Source organism: Zootoca vivipara, chromosome 10 (assembly GCF_963506605.1).
Source record: "Zootoca vivipara chromosome 10, rZooViv1.1, whole genome shotgun sequence".
Taxonomy (NCBI): Eukaryota; Metazoa; Chordata; class Lepidosauria; order Squamata; family Lacertidae; genus Zootoca; species Zootoca vivipara.
In genome coordinates this window covers 31,055,536-31,073,185 of record NC_083285.1, presented here as the reverse complement: position 1 = coordinate 31,073,185, position 17,650 = coordinate 31,055,536, and the positions used below count along the sequence as shown (strand labels likewise).

The 17,650-nt window shown below is 39.8% G+C and overlaps 1 protein-coding gene across 8 annotated transcripts in view; it reads right to left on the bottom strand.

Annotated features, from left to right (window-relative positions):
* Nucleotides 1-17,650, bottom strand: part of NAV3 (neuron navigator 3) — a 463,204-nt gene that overhangs the window by 167,482 nt on the left and 278,072 nt on the right. For all 8 annotated transcript variants that reach the window (XM_035127692.2, XM_035127685.2, XM_035127687.2 and 5 more), the window contains one exon: nt 2,754-2,826. In XM_035127692.2, the coding sequence (XP_034983583.2) occupies nt 2,754-2,826 (73 nt within the window). The remainder of the gene's footprint in view (nt 1-2,753; nt 2,827-17,650) is intronic.

Sequence of the window (17,650 nt, the reverse complement as noted above, 5' to 3'; positions counted from 1 at the left end):
CAATTGTAATTATGCTCTAACAGGCTTCCCCCTCAAGCATGTGTGCATAGGACTGCAGCCTAAGGCTATGATTACAAGGAAGCTACTATCAAACAACAGACTTTAAAATCCAGCTGCAAATGGAAAAACTATTACTTTTTTTTAAAAGGCAGAATAAATGAGAAACACAATCCTGTATCATATAGGTTTTGGAGCTTCTCTGTTTTTTTGTTTGTTTTTTTAATTACAGAATTAAAGTAGATAAAATGCTAATAATATCATTCTATGGAAGGTTAGCCATTGCTTTTTAAGTGTTTCCAAACAGAATAGCATCATTGATTGCTTAAAGTACACCTGCTTACTGGGTGTTCTAAGAACATTTATTAATGCCAGACTCTTTTAGGAAGCATAAGAGGATTGATCAGGTGAGAGCAGCGTCATGGATTGTTGTGTACAAAATACACAGGATTGTATCCAATACTGTGTGAGTGGTGTTCTTCTCATGCAATTGGACTTTTGCTTCCTCTCCTCTCATGACATGCCCCCAAACCTGCCCTGGAGGTGAAAGTTTCATTGCACAAGTCTGTTGCATGGAACAGAAGCGTTGGATAAAAAGCACAGAATTATATACCAAAAGCAATACTAGTATATTGAATATACAGAAATCCTGCAAATTTCCTTTCCAGGCTGAATAAGGCAATTACACACACACACACACACACACACACACACACCAAGAAGCAGATTCTGGGGGCAGCAGCAGGGCGCCAGGCATTATTCCTGAGCCCACTTGCCATTTCCCTCTCTTGGAAGACAGAGCTGTGTGTGCTACACATGTTGTGAACCCCTAAACTAGCCTGTTACGTTCACTTCCCCATTGCCAATGTTGAAGTAAGATTCAATGGCCAGCCTAGTCACTTTCTGTACATGGAACAGAATGGGTACCATATTGTCCTTTGTTCCTCAGGCAGCAAAATGTTTTGGGCTGGGCTTGATCCTATCTGATCTCAAATACTAGCTTCAAATATGGAAAACTCACATACTGTAGCTGTTCTTTTGATACCGACCATATATAGGCCCATTCAAGCTGAATTTGTGGTGCAGAGTTCGTGAAGTGTGATTTTTAATACAAAATACAGACCTTCATGTTGTAAAAGACAACATTTATAAAACTGAGCAATTATTATATTAATTTATTAAAAGGAACAACTTTGGGGGAAATTTCAGATATTTATATTTTGCATCTGCAGTATAAAGAGAAACAAACTGGTGACATAATCTGCATGTAGTTTGCAATTTGAATAATTATATACATTTATATTTCAAAATGGAGAAATACATTTGGGAAGTTTCTAAATGTTTGCACCCTATTTCACACCAGTATATCAGCTTTGCTCAATACACAGACTTGGAACATCTGGAAGGTACATACAGGGCTTTTTTTTTCTAGAAAAAGAGGTGCTGGAACCAAAGTTGTTGAGTTTGCCCCACAGCCAAGGTAAAAGAACATAAACTGCCACCTTACGCTACTGACCACCACGTCGCTCCAATCACCATGCTGCCCACTGCCTCCAAAACACAGTCCCAAGCACCATGACGGGGAACAGCACCACAATACCACAAATAAGTGACGGAATACACAAAAGAGGTGCCAGAACTCAGTTCTGGTGGGTTCTGGCATTAAAAAAGCCCTGCTTGTAAGAAGCATATGATCCTCTTCCAGGAACATCAAACAAATCTATATTCTCTGATGTGAATGAGAGGGATATGTTATACAAAAAAAAAAAGTTTCCCACTGAAGTTAACAGAATCTGTTTTCTTTTGAATACAGTTGAGGGGGGGGGGAGATTTCAACCATTTGATTTTTTCAATGTTGCTCAGATATATGTCAAAAATCTAATTACTTAAATCTTCTCAAGAGATGGGAACTATTAAGATAGTTCTAACAACTACATCTTATGTTTCCTATAAAAGAGAAAGTATAATTCAAAATTTATCAGTTTAGTCATCATCTATGCAAAAAATAATGTCTTTCAACTCTACAATTCTATGATTTTTCTGACTTAGTTATATGTACACTACTCACAATTTCTCAGTTTTTAAGAGCCACTGAACATGATGCTACTTTAGAATTAGTCGGGAAGATTCAGTATAATGTTATGCCATTAAGTGCAGCACGTAAACCTGCACACACAAAAAGTGTTTTAACTTCTGGTCTTAAAAATAATAATTCTAAATCTATGTAGTTTTACTGACAGTATCAGACAATGGCTGATATTCCCAGTAAATAACCAAGTCCACAAATTGAGAAGATTCTGAAGTAAATGCTTGCAAATTATGATCCGGCAAATTCTGCTCTGGAGAATTCTGATGAAGTTTGCAAAAATGAGGTTTGCTCTTGACTTCAGTGGGCTGAAAACTTTGCCCAGTTCTGTTGTCTGCACTATACAGTACAGTAAGTCACACATGCATTTGTCATTTTGTGCTTGTAGAAAGCATATTTCTAGCTATGTATCTTTAGGAAGAAGAAGAAATTGAGGCAAATATATTCAAGGGGAAAGTGCTAATTTAAATAAATATTTCCCATAGGAAATGGTTTTTTAAAGTGTTTTAATTTATGCCAATAATTATGTCAAATCAAAACTATGTATTTCATAAGATAACTAATATCTTTTCCAAAATAATATACTGCAAATCAAGTTTCAAGAAGTACCTTTCCAGAAGGTAATTCACTATCTCTGATGATGATGATGGTGGTGGTGGCTTTTTCTTACCTTCCGCAGAAAGACCTTGGACATTTACTCCTCTGGCTGCCAGAAAGTTAAGGCAGGCATCAACATTCTCAATCTGCAAAATGAACATGAAATAGCAAAGCAGTTAAAGGCTATTTTGCAAGATGGACTTGAATGCAGCAAAGGGAGGGGGGAGAGAGAAATGAATACTTTGCATTCATCACATACTCCAGTTCTTTAGTAAAGTTTAACGAGAATGATTACTGTTAATTGGTCAGCTGCTATAAAAGCTTTCATTGTCCACTTTGGTGCTTAAAAACAATTCATAAAGGGTTGATCCAGAATGGCACACTGACAAATCAGCAACCCACCTACTTACCATAAAACTGGATTCTGTACACAAAAATAAGCAACAATGGACAATACTGCGGCGTGTGTACAAAGTCGTGGGTGAACAGATGATTCAATGACAATGTGTCAAGAGCAAAATGGAAAAAATGGGTTGTAAAAAGCATGGAATAAGGTGTGATATCAGAAGATATTATTTACTAAGCTTTGTATGTTTTATTATTTAAACTAAATTAAATAATGACAATAATACTTCAGTAATATTATATGATTATCACCACCACCACCATTACCTCTTGAATTCCTTCATCTTAATCTGGGAAACCTGTTTCATTAACAATGGTTTGCGTGTGAAGACCCCCCAAGACCTCCCAAAGAAAGACACAGTTGACACCAATATTAGTTTAAGGTTACTGGCATAATTTTGGCCACAACTTTATTGACTATAGAATGTGAGTGGTTCGCCTCTGGCAGGGCAGCACTAACAACTGGGCACTGGCTGAAGTCATAGAATCATAGAGTTGGAAGAGACCACAAGGGCCATCCGATCCAACCCCCTGTCAAGCAGGAAACACCATCAAAGCATTCCTGACATATGGCTGTCAAGCCTCTGTTTAAAGACCTCCAAAGAAGGAGACTCCACCACACTCCTTGGCAGCGAATTCCACTGTCGAACAGCTCTTACTGTCAGGAAGTTCTTCCTAATGTTTAGGTGGAATCTTCTTTCATGTAGTTTGAATCCATTGCTCCATGTCCGCTTCTCTGGTCTGGTACTTTTATATATTTGAACATGGCTATCATAACACCCCTTAACCTTCTCTTCTCCAGACTAAACATGCCCAGGTCCCTAAGCCATTCCTCATAAGGCATCCTTTTTTTTATAATATTTTTTATTAATTTTTTTTCAAAATACAACAAAGAAAAATAACACAACAACAAAAACAGAAAAAACATAACAAAAATAACACTACAAAAAAGAAAAACATAAGATCAAATTGATTATTTCTTAATCCTTCACATTGTCAATAGGGACCCCCTCGGGTTTCCCTCCCTTTGGTCCTTTAATAAATTTTTAATTAGCAAATTCTATATCATTTTAATCACTTCATACATCTTATTTTTAAATTATCAACTCACATATTATAATTTTCCACAATTCACTAACAACTTAATTTCTATTCTAATATCTCAGCCAATTCCATAAACTCCATCATCATCTGCCAGTCGTCAATCGTTGGTAATGTTTGTTGTTTCCAGTTCTTCGCAATCAAAAGTCTCGCAGCCATTGTAGCATACATAAAAAAAGATACATTTTTCTTTGGAATCTCTTTCCCTACTATGCCCACTAGAAATGCTTCTGGTTTTTTCACAAATGTGTTTTTCAACACTTTCTTTAGTTCATTATAAATCTTATTCCAGAAGTCACTTACTAGTGGACACGTCCACCACATATGGTAAAAGGATCCTACATCTTTCTTACATCTCCAACATTTATTGTCATGACTGTGGTATATCTTTGCCAATTTTACTGGTGTAAGATACCATCTATACATCATCTTCATTAAATTTTCTTGTAATAAGCTACACGCAGTAAATTTTATATTCACCTTCCACAGTTTCTCCCATTCCTCCATCATAATATTATGACCCACATCCTTTGCCCACAAAATCATAACATTCTTTGTTTGTTCATTTTTCGTATGCCACTCAAGCAGCAATTTATACATTCTGGAAAGTATTTTCGACTTAGGTTCTAACAATTCTGTTTCCAACTTTGACTTCTCTAGTTGAAAACCAATTAATTTATCCATTTTAAAAACTTCATTTATCTGATGATATTGGAGCCAATCATCTAAATTACATTTCAACTCCTCATAAGTCTTTAACTTACATTGGTCTCCTTCTTGAATCAACAAATCTCTATATTTTGGCTAACTGGGTTCCGTGTTTACTCTTTTACGAACCTTGGCCTCTAACGGTGAAATCCATTTAGGTGTTTTTCTTTCTAACAGATCTTTATACCTGGACCAAACACTATACAATGCCTTTCTTATTATGTGCGTTTTAAAGCCTCTTTCCAGGCCTTTAACTATTTTGGTTGCCCTCCTCTGGACATGTTCCAGCTTTTCAGTATCCTTGAACTGTGGTGCCCAGAACTGGACACAGTACTCCAGGTGAGGTCTGACCAGAGCAGAATACCGTGGTACTATTACTTCCCTTGATCTAGATGCTATACTCCTATTGATGCAGCCCAGAATTGCATTGGCTTTTTTAGCTGCTACATCACACTGGTGACTCATGTCAAGTTTGTGGTCTACCAAGACTCCTAGATCCTTTTCACATGTACTGCTCTCAAGCCAGGTGTCTCCCATCCTGTATTTGTGCCTTTCATTTTTTTTTGCCCAAGTGGTACTTTACATTTCTCCCCGTTAAACATCCTGTAAGGGTAAACATCCTGGGGGAGCATTGGTCCTACCACAGACGCAACCTCACCCCAAAATGCTCCCAGGTGCTCTGGCGTGGCCCTAACCCTGGAAGGGGATCAGACAAAAGCATGGTGAGCCCCTGGATTCCTTTAACGGAATACCCCAATGCACATTGGGAGGGGCAGGTGTGACAACCTCCCCTCACCACACCTTGAACCAATGCCTAACCGCCAAACCTTACAAAGTGACGATTTGCTACACAGCAGGCAAAACCCAAGTGGCACCAGCCAATCAGTCAAATGGGAAAATTCCTACTGGGCCCCTGCTCCAAAAGCAGACGACCCACGACCCACGACGGCATAGCAAGGTCATAGCAAGACCCTAAATATAGGGAGAGTGGGCGGGTGAACCGGTGCACGAGGCACTAAGAGGAAGCTCAACACAATGGTATAAATAGGTTCCCCGGCTGCAAATTCTCTCAGCCCCATTGGCCAGAATTACCCCAGCAACCGAGGGACCCAATTGGGTTGTTGTGGCTGACTAAACAATCCCACCCACACGAACGGTGAGGTCAGTCTTCGTGATCACACCGCAACACATGCCCTCCTTGAAGAGGACACAATTTTTCATAAAGTTCCAGGTTTATTCTAGGCTTATCTACCATTGGTGTGACAGTTTATCAACTTACATATTTGTGAAGCACAGCGCTATTTCATAGGGAAATGATGAAGAAACAAATATTATTTTCTTATAGAATCCCCGCCCCACAAATCAATCCAATCCTCCACCAGAAGCTCCTTTTAACACTTGGGCTATTCCCTCCATCCCCAAAGCTCAGAGTAAACTGTATGCCAAAAGTCTAGAAGGCTATATTTTATGCTGGGGAAAACACGCTAAGTTACTGCAATGAAAAACAAACATTTATCAAAGTAGTTCTTCATGTAGGATGTGAAACAGCATCCAAAGGACAACTATCATCCGTCAGGGCAAGGGTGAAAACATCTCCCCCAAGTATATTTTGCTAAGACCAACAAAATGTAAATAATATAATAGCTAACACATTAAAATAAACACATTGGTCTATATTTTTAATGACACTTTCATATAAATCTGGGCTAACTTCACTGAAATAAATATGCAGAATTCAAAATTACTCTGCTGCCTGCAAAGTCTGAAGTGTCATTTGATAGCATGTTAAATGATATTTACCGGAGATAATTGTATAAGCACAAAATTGGTGTTGTTGGTTTTTTTTAAAAAAAAATCAAAACTGAACTTGCTATGAGTATCTTCATTTATATGAAGAAATACTTCTGCACATTAATTAACGGCATCATTGCTATTTGCAGAGCTGGTTGCAAAGAAAAAGAAAGCTCTGTGAAGAAGTTTGGGCACTTCTGTGAACATATTTCCTGTGTTAAGCATCAATTTATTCAAAAACAAAATTGCCTTTTATTGCACATATGGTTACCGAATAATACAGGGGTTTTTTTTGCAGCAGGTTGCTGACACAATAATAGAAGGGGCAAGAAAAAGCAGATTAATTAATCCTTTTTGAACAATTTGTTAACTGTTTCTAGATTCTTGAGTGTGAAGTCATGTATAACAGTATAAAGACTTACACATGTCCATGGTGTTATTATATCTGCATTTGCTGAATAAAGCAAGCTAGTGAAGCTTAACAGGTAGAACTCAGTTCAAATCCCACCCCGGCCATGAATTCACCATTTCATCAAAAGCAAACCACTAATCCTTTTTGCTCTCAGGCCTCGGTAGCAACATGATGATAACCACAGTGACCTGCCCTAACAGTCTCTTGTAAAGATCACCAAGATAATGTATAAGAACTACATTGAATGCTTGAAATGTGCTACATAAATGCTGTTAGAAGATCCAACATGACACTGGGTAATAAATTATTGGGGTTATTTTTCACTTTCATTTCCACTCAGTAATAATTAAAAAAAACACTTCAAAGTTTAACCACTTTTAAGCTTTCATTGTGTACATAAACACTGGTTTAATAACCTTCTCTTTTGCCTTGGCAAACCACAATTATTCTTTGAACTCAGACCCCAGCAGCCCTAAACACATTTTATTCAAACTTACAAGCAGATGAAAATAATTTAAATTTTGCAGTTGCAGAAGTTCCAATAGACTTTAGCCAGCTTCTAAGCTCTCCATACTGTTTCAATCAGAGCTCGAATGGGTCTCTGAAATCAATGTTTAATAAAGGAGCAAATTATAGGGTTAATGTAGTATTCAGTACAGTTTTACTTCCTTACTTGTCTATATTGTTGGGTTTTACATAAGGCAGGATAGTCACTGTGTCAACATAACACAAAACAACAAATCTCATATAGACAATATGCTCCATTTAAAATAAATAAATCAGTCCTACAATGTACCTATGCACAGCGGCAGAGCTTCATGCTCCACCACCGGAGGTGGAGAGCAGGCACGCTGCCCCCAGGGACATGGCATGTGTTCTGGGGCAGAGCGCAGCACGCGTTTTGGGGGTGGGGCATGCCGTGCACAGGGGCAGGGCGGGCAGCTGCGATGGCGCCCCTGGGATTGCGCCACTCAGGGTGGCCCGCCCCCACCGCTCCTATCTTCCTACGCCCCTGCCAATGCATCTCTATCCTGGGATCGGCAAATCCATCCTCTGTAATCTCACTGAATTCTGTGATAAACTGCTGTGAGCAAAGCAAATATTACGAGAATTGTGGCTTATGCAACATTAAAGCTACAAATCTTACAAGTACTGAATAAAATGTGCATGTGAAAAGTTCAGAAAGGGCTGTAACTAAAGCAAGGAACTAAAACAATATAAAAAAGGAAGGAAGGCCCAATGTACCCAAAGGAAATTTTAAAAGGCAAATAGGGTTGAGACTCACAAAAAAGTTAAGTACCTGTTATGAGAGACAGGAGTACTATGTTCATCACAGCTCTTTCCCACTAAGTTTACTAGTGAGAGCTGAGGGTGCTATGAGCCTAAAACTTTGAGAGAAATATGAAGGAATTTGGAATTTAGATTGAAGGTTTAATATTCTTTTGGGAGCCAGTTTATTTCTTTTAAAAAAGAACTTAATAGTTGTAGTATAAATATAGAAGATTGTTATATTTGTTCAAGGGGTTAGGACTATGGCTGGAAGAGATTAGATGCAGCAACCTTATTGAATCTGACCATAAAGGTAAAGGTAAAGGTACCCTTGACCGTTAGGTCCAGTCACGGACGACTCTGGGGTTGCGTGCTCATCTCGCTCTATAGGCCGAGAGAGCTGACATTTGTCCGCAGACAGCTTCTGGCTCATGTGACCACATGACTAAGCGGCTTCTGGCGAACCAGAGCTGTGCATGGAAATGGCATTTACCTTTCTGCCGGAGCAGTACCTATTTATCTACTTGCACTTGGCGTGGTTTTGAACTGCTAGGTGGGCAGAAGCTGGGACCAAACAACAGGAGCTCACCCTTGTCACAGGAATTCAAACTGCCGACCTACTAATAGGTAATTAGAAAGACAATAGGCAATTAGGAAGACAACAAGTTGTTTACTACCTATAGATTTCCCCATTATGTAAAAATATTAGCCATGTACATTCTGAATTCATCCCTGTGAAGCAAAAGGTTAATTTCCCCCTTTTGAGGTGCTTGAATGGAATACAAGGTGAGTATTTCATACAGTATCTTAATATTTTACAAAAGAAAAATTGTAAATCAGAATTTAGTTTGAGCGTATGTCATTATCCAGTAATTGCAAGTAAATAAATTTACATGAATAATTCAGTTGTTGGATAGAAACTCACCACTGGCTTATCTTAAAAATGTATATTCTTTATCATTGATTTTCATATTACTAAGAGTTGCTTTCATCTCCTTCCTCTGGCAGATTGCACCTTCTCTGCTTCCAAACATAATGAATTATAGCATGTACATAGGATAATTAATGATGACTAATACAACTATATATTATCCCTTCCTTTCCTTGAGATTAATCAGTTCCATAAATATGACAATCTGCCAGATTCTCAAGCCTATACTAAAGAAATTAGACTGGTGAGTGCCCAGAATCCTAAGCACGCTTAGAGAAGTATTTTATTTAAAGAAATGAGGGACACTTCTAAGGCAATGTGACAACGATTAACGATTAAAAGATAGATTTGTTATGTTTCTGTGTTTTTGCATCTATTGCCAAAAGTAGATTTAAAAGCTCCAAAGATTAATGAAGAGCTTGGATGCTGGACAAGACATCCAAAAAACAAAAACATTATATATACAACTTCCACCCTACAATAATGCTTCTTCTTTCTTTTTTTCTTCTTAAAAAAAGCAGCATTCATTTATGAAGTTGTGATCAGCAAGCCAGTCAACCATTGTAAGCACTCACTACATCAATGAGATTCCCCCCCTCATTCTTATGTAGGCCTCCTGGGTGCATGTTATCAGCTTATAAAGTTTGCTAAGTCAGTCAGGTTTCCAGACAAGGTTATGTATTTTTGAGTATTTGCAGTACATAAACCTAAAACTCAGCATGACCAAGTAACAAGGAAGCAGGTATACAAATGACAGCTATGCATGATATGTTGGTGAAATATTTCTGCTTAGAAACAAATAACACCAGGTATGCAGAACTCCTTCTGGACAGGCTTTCTGAGGAAATGATGCTGAACAAGAGATTAAATGCTATCCCAAGGCCAGGCTGCAAAGATGAATAGATACTGCTGTGAAATGTCACAGTTTGCTAACAGAACTTAGAATGCCCTACTTGATGGAAAGCCCAACACTATTAGTTGTTGTGGTTGGTGGTGGTGAGGAGTTATATGTCCAAGGATAGAGAAACATTTAAAATTGCTGGTTTTAAAAAGGAAAAAAAGGAAAGGAAAAAAGTGAGACCAGGTGCCAATTTTGGAAATTTCATTTCAGTCTAACTCACAATTAGACAATGTGGTTCCACGATCTGAAGCATCCCCTAAATCTCTTCTGGTAGCGGAATCCCCCAATCCTCCAGAGCAAATCTGGGGACAGCATGGAGCACGCAAGGGGAGGAGGGGAAATTCTCATTGCACCAGCAGGAATCCTTGCACTGACCTCCGGGGGAACAAGAGGTTAGCACAATATGGCACACTGCAAGCTGCCTTAATACTCATTCAGACTATTGGTTTATCCAGCTCGATATTCTACACCAGGGGTTGTCAACCTGGTCCCTACCGCCCACTAGTGGGTGTTTCAGGATTCTAGGTGGGCGGTGGGGGGTTCTAGGGCACGAGCTGAATCCTCCTTCCATCGAGTGCTGGTGGGCGGTAAGGAAATTTTACCATCAATAAAGATGCATTAGTGGGTGGTAGGTATAAAAAGGTTGACTACCCCTGTTCTACACAGACAGAATTTCAGACTGAAGACTTTCCCAGCCCTACCAGGAGATTCCAGGAATTGAAACACTGCTCTTCTTGACTCAGAAGCCTGTGTTCTAAAGGAAATTGCAGAAGAGGGTGGAATGATGGAACGGTGCTGTGCCATGAATGCACTAGAGGGCATTACAGTTACTGCTGCTTAGCCTCTAAGCTTCTCTCTTCTATGTTGTTGGTGGTGGGTTGTTCCTGTTTGTTCCTACTGCCAACAGAGAAAGTGGAAGTGCTTAAACCAGCATTCATGTAGAAATATATCTTATTTGAATAAACCTGAGTTGTTTGGTGCCTGCTGCTTCATGTATTTTGTTTCTTATGCGTCAGGCCTCTTAAGGTCTAGGCGGATAAATTGCAAGTCAAGTCAAAACCCTGATTTCTGTTCCTTGGGAATACGGTAGCTATTTGTTTCACAGCTGTATAGAGACGTATCGTTGTATCATTCATCCCAAGTCCAGCTTACACTTGGTTCTGAATTTCAGTTTAATAATACACATTGAAGGGGGGAAGTTTATATAATATTGCTATTGATGTTATTTTAAGTGGTGGGTAGCATTCTGTACATTCTTTGTATCTTTAGCATGCTAAAACGTTTCCTTTCAAACGATCATATAAATAGACTTTGATGAATCCAACATATTTTTCTAATCCTTCTGTTACCCTGAAAGAAATTTATTCATTCCTGCAACAAACAGGTGTGCCTAGAATATTTCCAAGAGTCAACTACTGTCTTTGTATGTTTACAAGGCAAACTAACAGAGTTTGATTATAGCATACTTTTGTGCTCAGATAAACACATTCAGAAAACAAACTGTATAATTGTGAATAGTTTGCTGTATTTTTGTTACAAGGCATGCCAATTTTATTAAATCACAATACCAACAATGCAAGGCAAAGCAAGGCAACCAATACAGGCCCAATTCACTAGCAATGTATGTAAATTATATTACTATTATTTATTAAATTTGTATACTGTCCTTCATCTAAAGACACCAAGGCAGTTCACAACATAAAAATACAAAAGGAGGATACAAAATATACATGTTAAAGCAAAAACAAACCAATAACCCCCCACCTCCTCAAACACATTTTAAAGCCATATAATGTTAATCAGTTGAACACCAGGTTTACCACTCCCATCAGCCCATCACCCATTCCCACCCACCCCCACCACCCTCTGTATATACATAAGGGTCTGACTCTTCTGTTTCAAGTGTATCTGAAGAAGTGTGCATGCACACGAAAGCTCATACCAAAATAAAAACTTAGTTGGTCTTTAAGGTGCTACTGAAGGAATTTTTTTATTTTGCTTCGACTCAGACCAACACGGCTACCTACCTGTAACTAGAACCAGGTTAAAGAGAAATACTTCACCTAAAGATATGCAATGAAGGCACCAGCCAAAGCTCCCTGAGGAAAGCACCCCAGAAATGGGGAGCAAACACAGAAAAGGCCCATTCTCATGTTGTCACTCTCCAGATCTCTTGGGTCGGTTCAAATGGGAAGAGGCAGTCCTTGAGGTATTGCGGTCCTAAGCAGTTTAAGGCTTTATAGGTCAAAACTAGCACTTTGATTTGGCCCCAGAAACTAATTGGTAGCCAGTGCAGTCAAGCCAGATCCTTAACCTCTGCTGTCTTGCAGGATATCTTAGGGAGAAGAAAAGGCTAAGGAGTAAACTCTACACAATTCTGGAGCGGAGTCCCTAAGATGGTTGGATGGTGCCTTGTACACTTCCTCCGGCGACACCTGCAGCCAAGTTGGTACTAAACATATTGCTCTGCTTTCCTTTGGACCACATCAGTGATGCCGAGGATGGGGTCTTGTCATGTAGGCATCCCGGGACATCCATACACACTGCCCAGGCTTGTGCCCCAGAGAGGTCACTTTGGTGCTGCTAACACAGCAAAAACAACACAGTAGGCAGCAGCAATGAGCTACCAGTCTCTGCACCCACAGCAGCCACTGTGATTCTCTAGCAGTTTGACTTCACCCCCAGAATTACACTCCATTGTCTCCCGAGAAAGACAGATGCCAAAAAAAATGAGGAGAGAGCTGCCTATGTGGGCTATCTGGTACCACCTAAGCTAGCCTGCTGTTCTCAGATACAGTGGAACATTCTGTCCCGTCTCCAGTTTTAAAGAAAGATTTAAATGCCAGTCCTGTTGGCTTTTGTTCACGAAATTTGAGGGGAGCCATCTTGTCCTCTAACCCCATGCAGCAAATGCCTTGGGCTTCTCCCCTGCCTGCCATGAGGTAAAATAGGCTTTTTAATCTTCAGAACTTCTTGCAATTTCTTTGTTGGTATAAGTTAGCACTTTTCAGAAAGGCATCATCAATATCATAAGAATATTTATAGATTTCACATTTAATCTGCAGGGCTTTGAAGATTTGACTAATCTGAAGCTAAACATTTCCTTTTAAAAACAAAGTTGTACAACGATGACTAACCTGACTGCTAGCCTTGACAACATCCCTTTAATAAGAAGCAGACTGGCTGCCTAGAGGCCTTGCTAGAACTTTTAACAATTTCCAGATTTTGAAATGTTTCACAGAAAACTAAGATTCTAATTATTGACCATTAAAAAAATAAAGAATTTAAAAGTAATGTTGCATATTAAATTGCTCTATACGTTTTTGTTTTCTTATTTCTCTCCCACTCCTCCAAACCCATTGCCTGAAAGCTATTAAATCAGAACAATTTCCCATTAAAATTTAACTGGGCCAAACTTAAGAGAAGATCGTTCACTTTCATGGGTGGTCACAATATTAAATACTTTTGGGGTATGCTGCCTTTTACCATCCTGGTCTGTCTGCTGACTTATTCTGTGGTGATAAAAGCCAACAGCTTTTAATCTCTGGTCTTAGCACTAGGACCCCACAGTGCTAAGACCGAAGATAAACCTATGTCTACTGTATTTTAGAGCAATCAGAGGCTTATCTCCAGACTCAGTGCTGTGGAACCACAGTACTAAGATTGGAAATAAGCCTATGCCTGCTCATGATTGACAGGTGAGTATCCCACCCACCAGTCAAAAATGGGCCACATACAAGTTGTGGATCCAGCCCTTGGGCTGAAAAAGCTTCTCCACACCTGTTATTGAGAAATAAGTCCTATTGTGTTAAATTGAGCTTCCATACCTCTGGGTGGTGGGTATGGAATTGCAGCCTATAGGGACAGGCTATTTCATAATAAATGATACAGCTAAATCCTACCTTCTTCTGCAGTGCAGATATCCTTTTTATTGCACATTCATTATGATTTGTGCTCATTATGCTATTAGGGCAGTCACATGCAATCCAGCTTTCAATACTCTTTGTGCCTGCAAAGTGTTGGGATAGTCATACTGCTTCATTTCCAATCAGTGCATATCCCATCACTTCCTGATGAAATCCCTTAATTTCTTTATACCATAATTGTTCTGGACAGCAACAATGTTGTGGCACTGGAGAAGCATTGTAGAACCAGAGTCTACCACTAATGCAATGTATCAAGGACCAATTGCAGAATACACCTGCAGTCTGGAGAGGCCCAGAAACACAGATGACATCCTTGGAATTCCCTCTCTTTTAAATATACAGCCTGGAAAAGATGCTTTCTTTTATTTATTTCTTTTATGGGAAGGTCTGAAAAAGCAAAGGAACTTGTTCTCCAAAGATTACTGAGTTCTACAAAGTATTTAAAAAGTTTTTAAAAGTGGCAACCCACTAACTATACTGGTTAAAGCCTTGCTTTATAATAAATTATATAGGTCTAATATTTTAAAGCCACCATCACATTTTGTGGCAGTGAATTCCATAAGCTAACTATGCTCTGGGTGAAATAGTAATTTCCTTTTGTCTGTCCAGAACATACATACAATCAATTTCATTGGGTATCCTGGTTTTAGTACAATGAAGAAAAATTCTCTCTCTCCTCCACTCATCATGTTATAAGCCAGTTTCATGATCCTCTCAAAGGTATTTTTTAATAAACTAAAAGCCATATACGCTTCATCCTTCTGTCCTAAGCCCAATATCATTTTAGCTGCTTTTCTTTTGAGAACCATTTTCAGAGCTGAGAAAACCTTTTTGAGATAAGAGTGAAGGAATCAACAAGTGCTGCTCTGAAAAGGGGGCAAGGTTAAAAGACACATTGCAAGCCACCTGTCATGGATGCTTTAGTTAGATTCCTGCATTGCAGGGGGTTAGACTAGATGACATTCATGGTCCCTTCCAACTCTACAATTCTATAATTCTACAGACAAATTCCTCAAAAGTGCTTAAGAAACCGCCTCATGCCTTATAATTGACAGGAGAAGCCTTGCTGCCTAGCAGCAAACTCCTAGGAGTTTGCCCCTCCCTCAGCAAAATATCTGAAGGGGCCAGCTCCCCCAAAGTTGGTGGCCATTGTCATTCAAGTGATGTGTGCAAGCCATATACTGTGATCAATTATGTGGGGCTGGTCTTATCTCTCCCTCCCCACAATACCATTCAAGTTGGCACCCCTGCCCTGTTGGTTGTGCCAGCATTGGCCACTGCCCTGTTGGCACTGATCCATAACAGGATCTTTTCACTAGTAGTTCTGTTTTTGGGTTGGCCTTCGCTGGTGAGGTGAATCTGCCTCCCCCATTACTGTTGTTCATTTAATAACATTCCTCTTTACCCAGACTTGATGGTTGAAAGGAACTTTTCCTGGCAATCCTGAAAGTATTAGCGGTAAATGCTTTTCCAATTTTTTAACTGTTCAAAATAAGTGGGCTTTCTAAAAAGCATATATATTTTTTAAAAAAATTATGTATTTGCCACACTGAGATCCTTTAAATTTAATAAAAACAAACAACAATATACCTGAAACCACCATTTATGCATCCTCTTTTCCATTCGGGATAGGGGAGAAAAAAACTTACATTTAGTCAGGCAGAGAGAATGATTGGAGCTTTCAGGTATCATCCCACTGGAGAGGATTCAACTGCAACTCCAAGTCCCAGCACCCCCAACATGAAAATGATGCTATACATGCTATTCCAACAAAGGGAGAAGACCCTTAGTGAGCCTCCGCTTCATTGGGTACCATATGACATAAGCACACGGGGGATGCTGGGATTTGTTGCCCCAGTCCATTCCCCAGCAGAAAAAGGATGTTGTGTGCATGAGTCTCACAGAGAGAGAAGGCTCCTGGGGGCTCTCTTCACTGTGGGAGTTGCACTCTCCTGGGAACTGGCAAAGGTGGATCTAGGAGAGCAGAGCTTCTGGGGCGGTGTACCAGGCACCACGGCTATGACATCGGATGGAAGGCCAGAGGTGAGGTGTGCTGGTTTTGGAGGGTTGCACAGGACACCACTGAAATCTGAGATACCAAGGTCTACCACTAGGAGTGGGAGAGCTGAACCACTTTTGCCTTCATCCTGCTCTGAGGAACACTGCAGGGACAAGGACAGAAGGTAGCATCAGATGAAGCTTGCAGGATAGGGTGAGTATGGCTCACTTTGCTCCAGTTGGACCATACTACACACCTGGCCCTGTTCTCCCTGATCATTCTCTCAAGTATTTGGTCCAAGGTACTTCCATTTGAAATTGCATCCAAGCTTTCCCAAAGGATTTGAATGTCCTTTCTCTCCTTCAGCTTCCCTTTAACCAGATCCCTCGTTGGGGGAAATTCCCTGAAATTAAGCATGACTCTGTTGATCTCTCTAGGCCATGTTTACTTTATAGGTTGACTTTGTCCATGTTGTGTTCACAGTTTCACATGTCTAGCCAGATTCTGGGCAAAACTCAAAGGTCCTACACCCTTCTTGCCAACTCGGTGACTAACTGTTAAAAACATTAAAATATTATGATACAAAGTCACGTTGTTTCTTTGTCACGGTAATAAGGTGTGTTTGCTTAGTCTATATGGACATAATTGAAAGCTGCCCATTTTCACAACATCTCTTTTAGCTGTTTCTTTTCATTTTAAGATAGTTATCCCCGTCTCACCCCCCCCCCCTTTATCTTCACATCACAATCACCCTGTGAGGTAGGCTTGAGAGATCACGACAAGACCATAATCACTCAGTGAGGTTCACAGATGACTAGGAATCAGAACCTGGGTCTCCATGGTTGTCTTGCCATGTGGAAATTGAAGACAGAGTGGTGAGGTAGGAAGAAGGGAAAATAATGGACACAGTTATTTTATATGTAGGAGCTTCTCAGGGGTTCCCTTATTTCCCCACAAGGTTATTCATCCTAGAGGCAGATTTGCTTGATGCAATATGTTTTGGGGGGGGAGAGAGACACCTAGTCATTTATTTATTGCCTTCCTTTCACCAAATGCTTCTATGACAGGTTTCAAAAATATCACAGTAAAAACCCACAAAACTGACCAGTAACAAATTTAACAAAGCAGAAGAGTACAGAAGAGCAGTGCAGGAGAAGACATTCACTTGACCAAAGGCCTGTATTGGCCAATTGTTTAAAGAAGCACTCAGTGGTGGTGTAAGGTGCATAATGAGGAGAATGTCATTTCCCAAGCTGGGGGCCAACACAGAGAAGGCCCTCTCATCAAACCACAGATGATGCATGAGATCTTATCTTATCCTGCAGATCTCATCACCCAAACAGGTTTAATGTGGGAAGGGGGGGGGGTTCAGATACCTGGGATCCAAGCCATTTATAGAATTATATGTCAGCGTTAACACCTTAATGTCCACTTAGTAGTGATTTAGCAACCAATAAAGGTCTTTCAAGACTGTACATCCAGAAGCGGGCTCACTGCTTCATTCTGCTCTAGTTGCAGCTTCAAAAC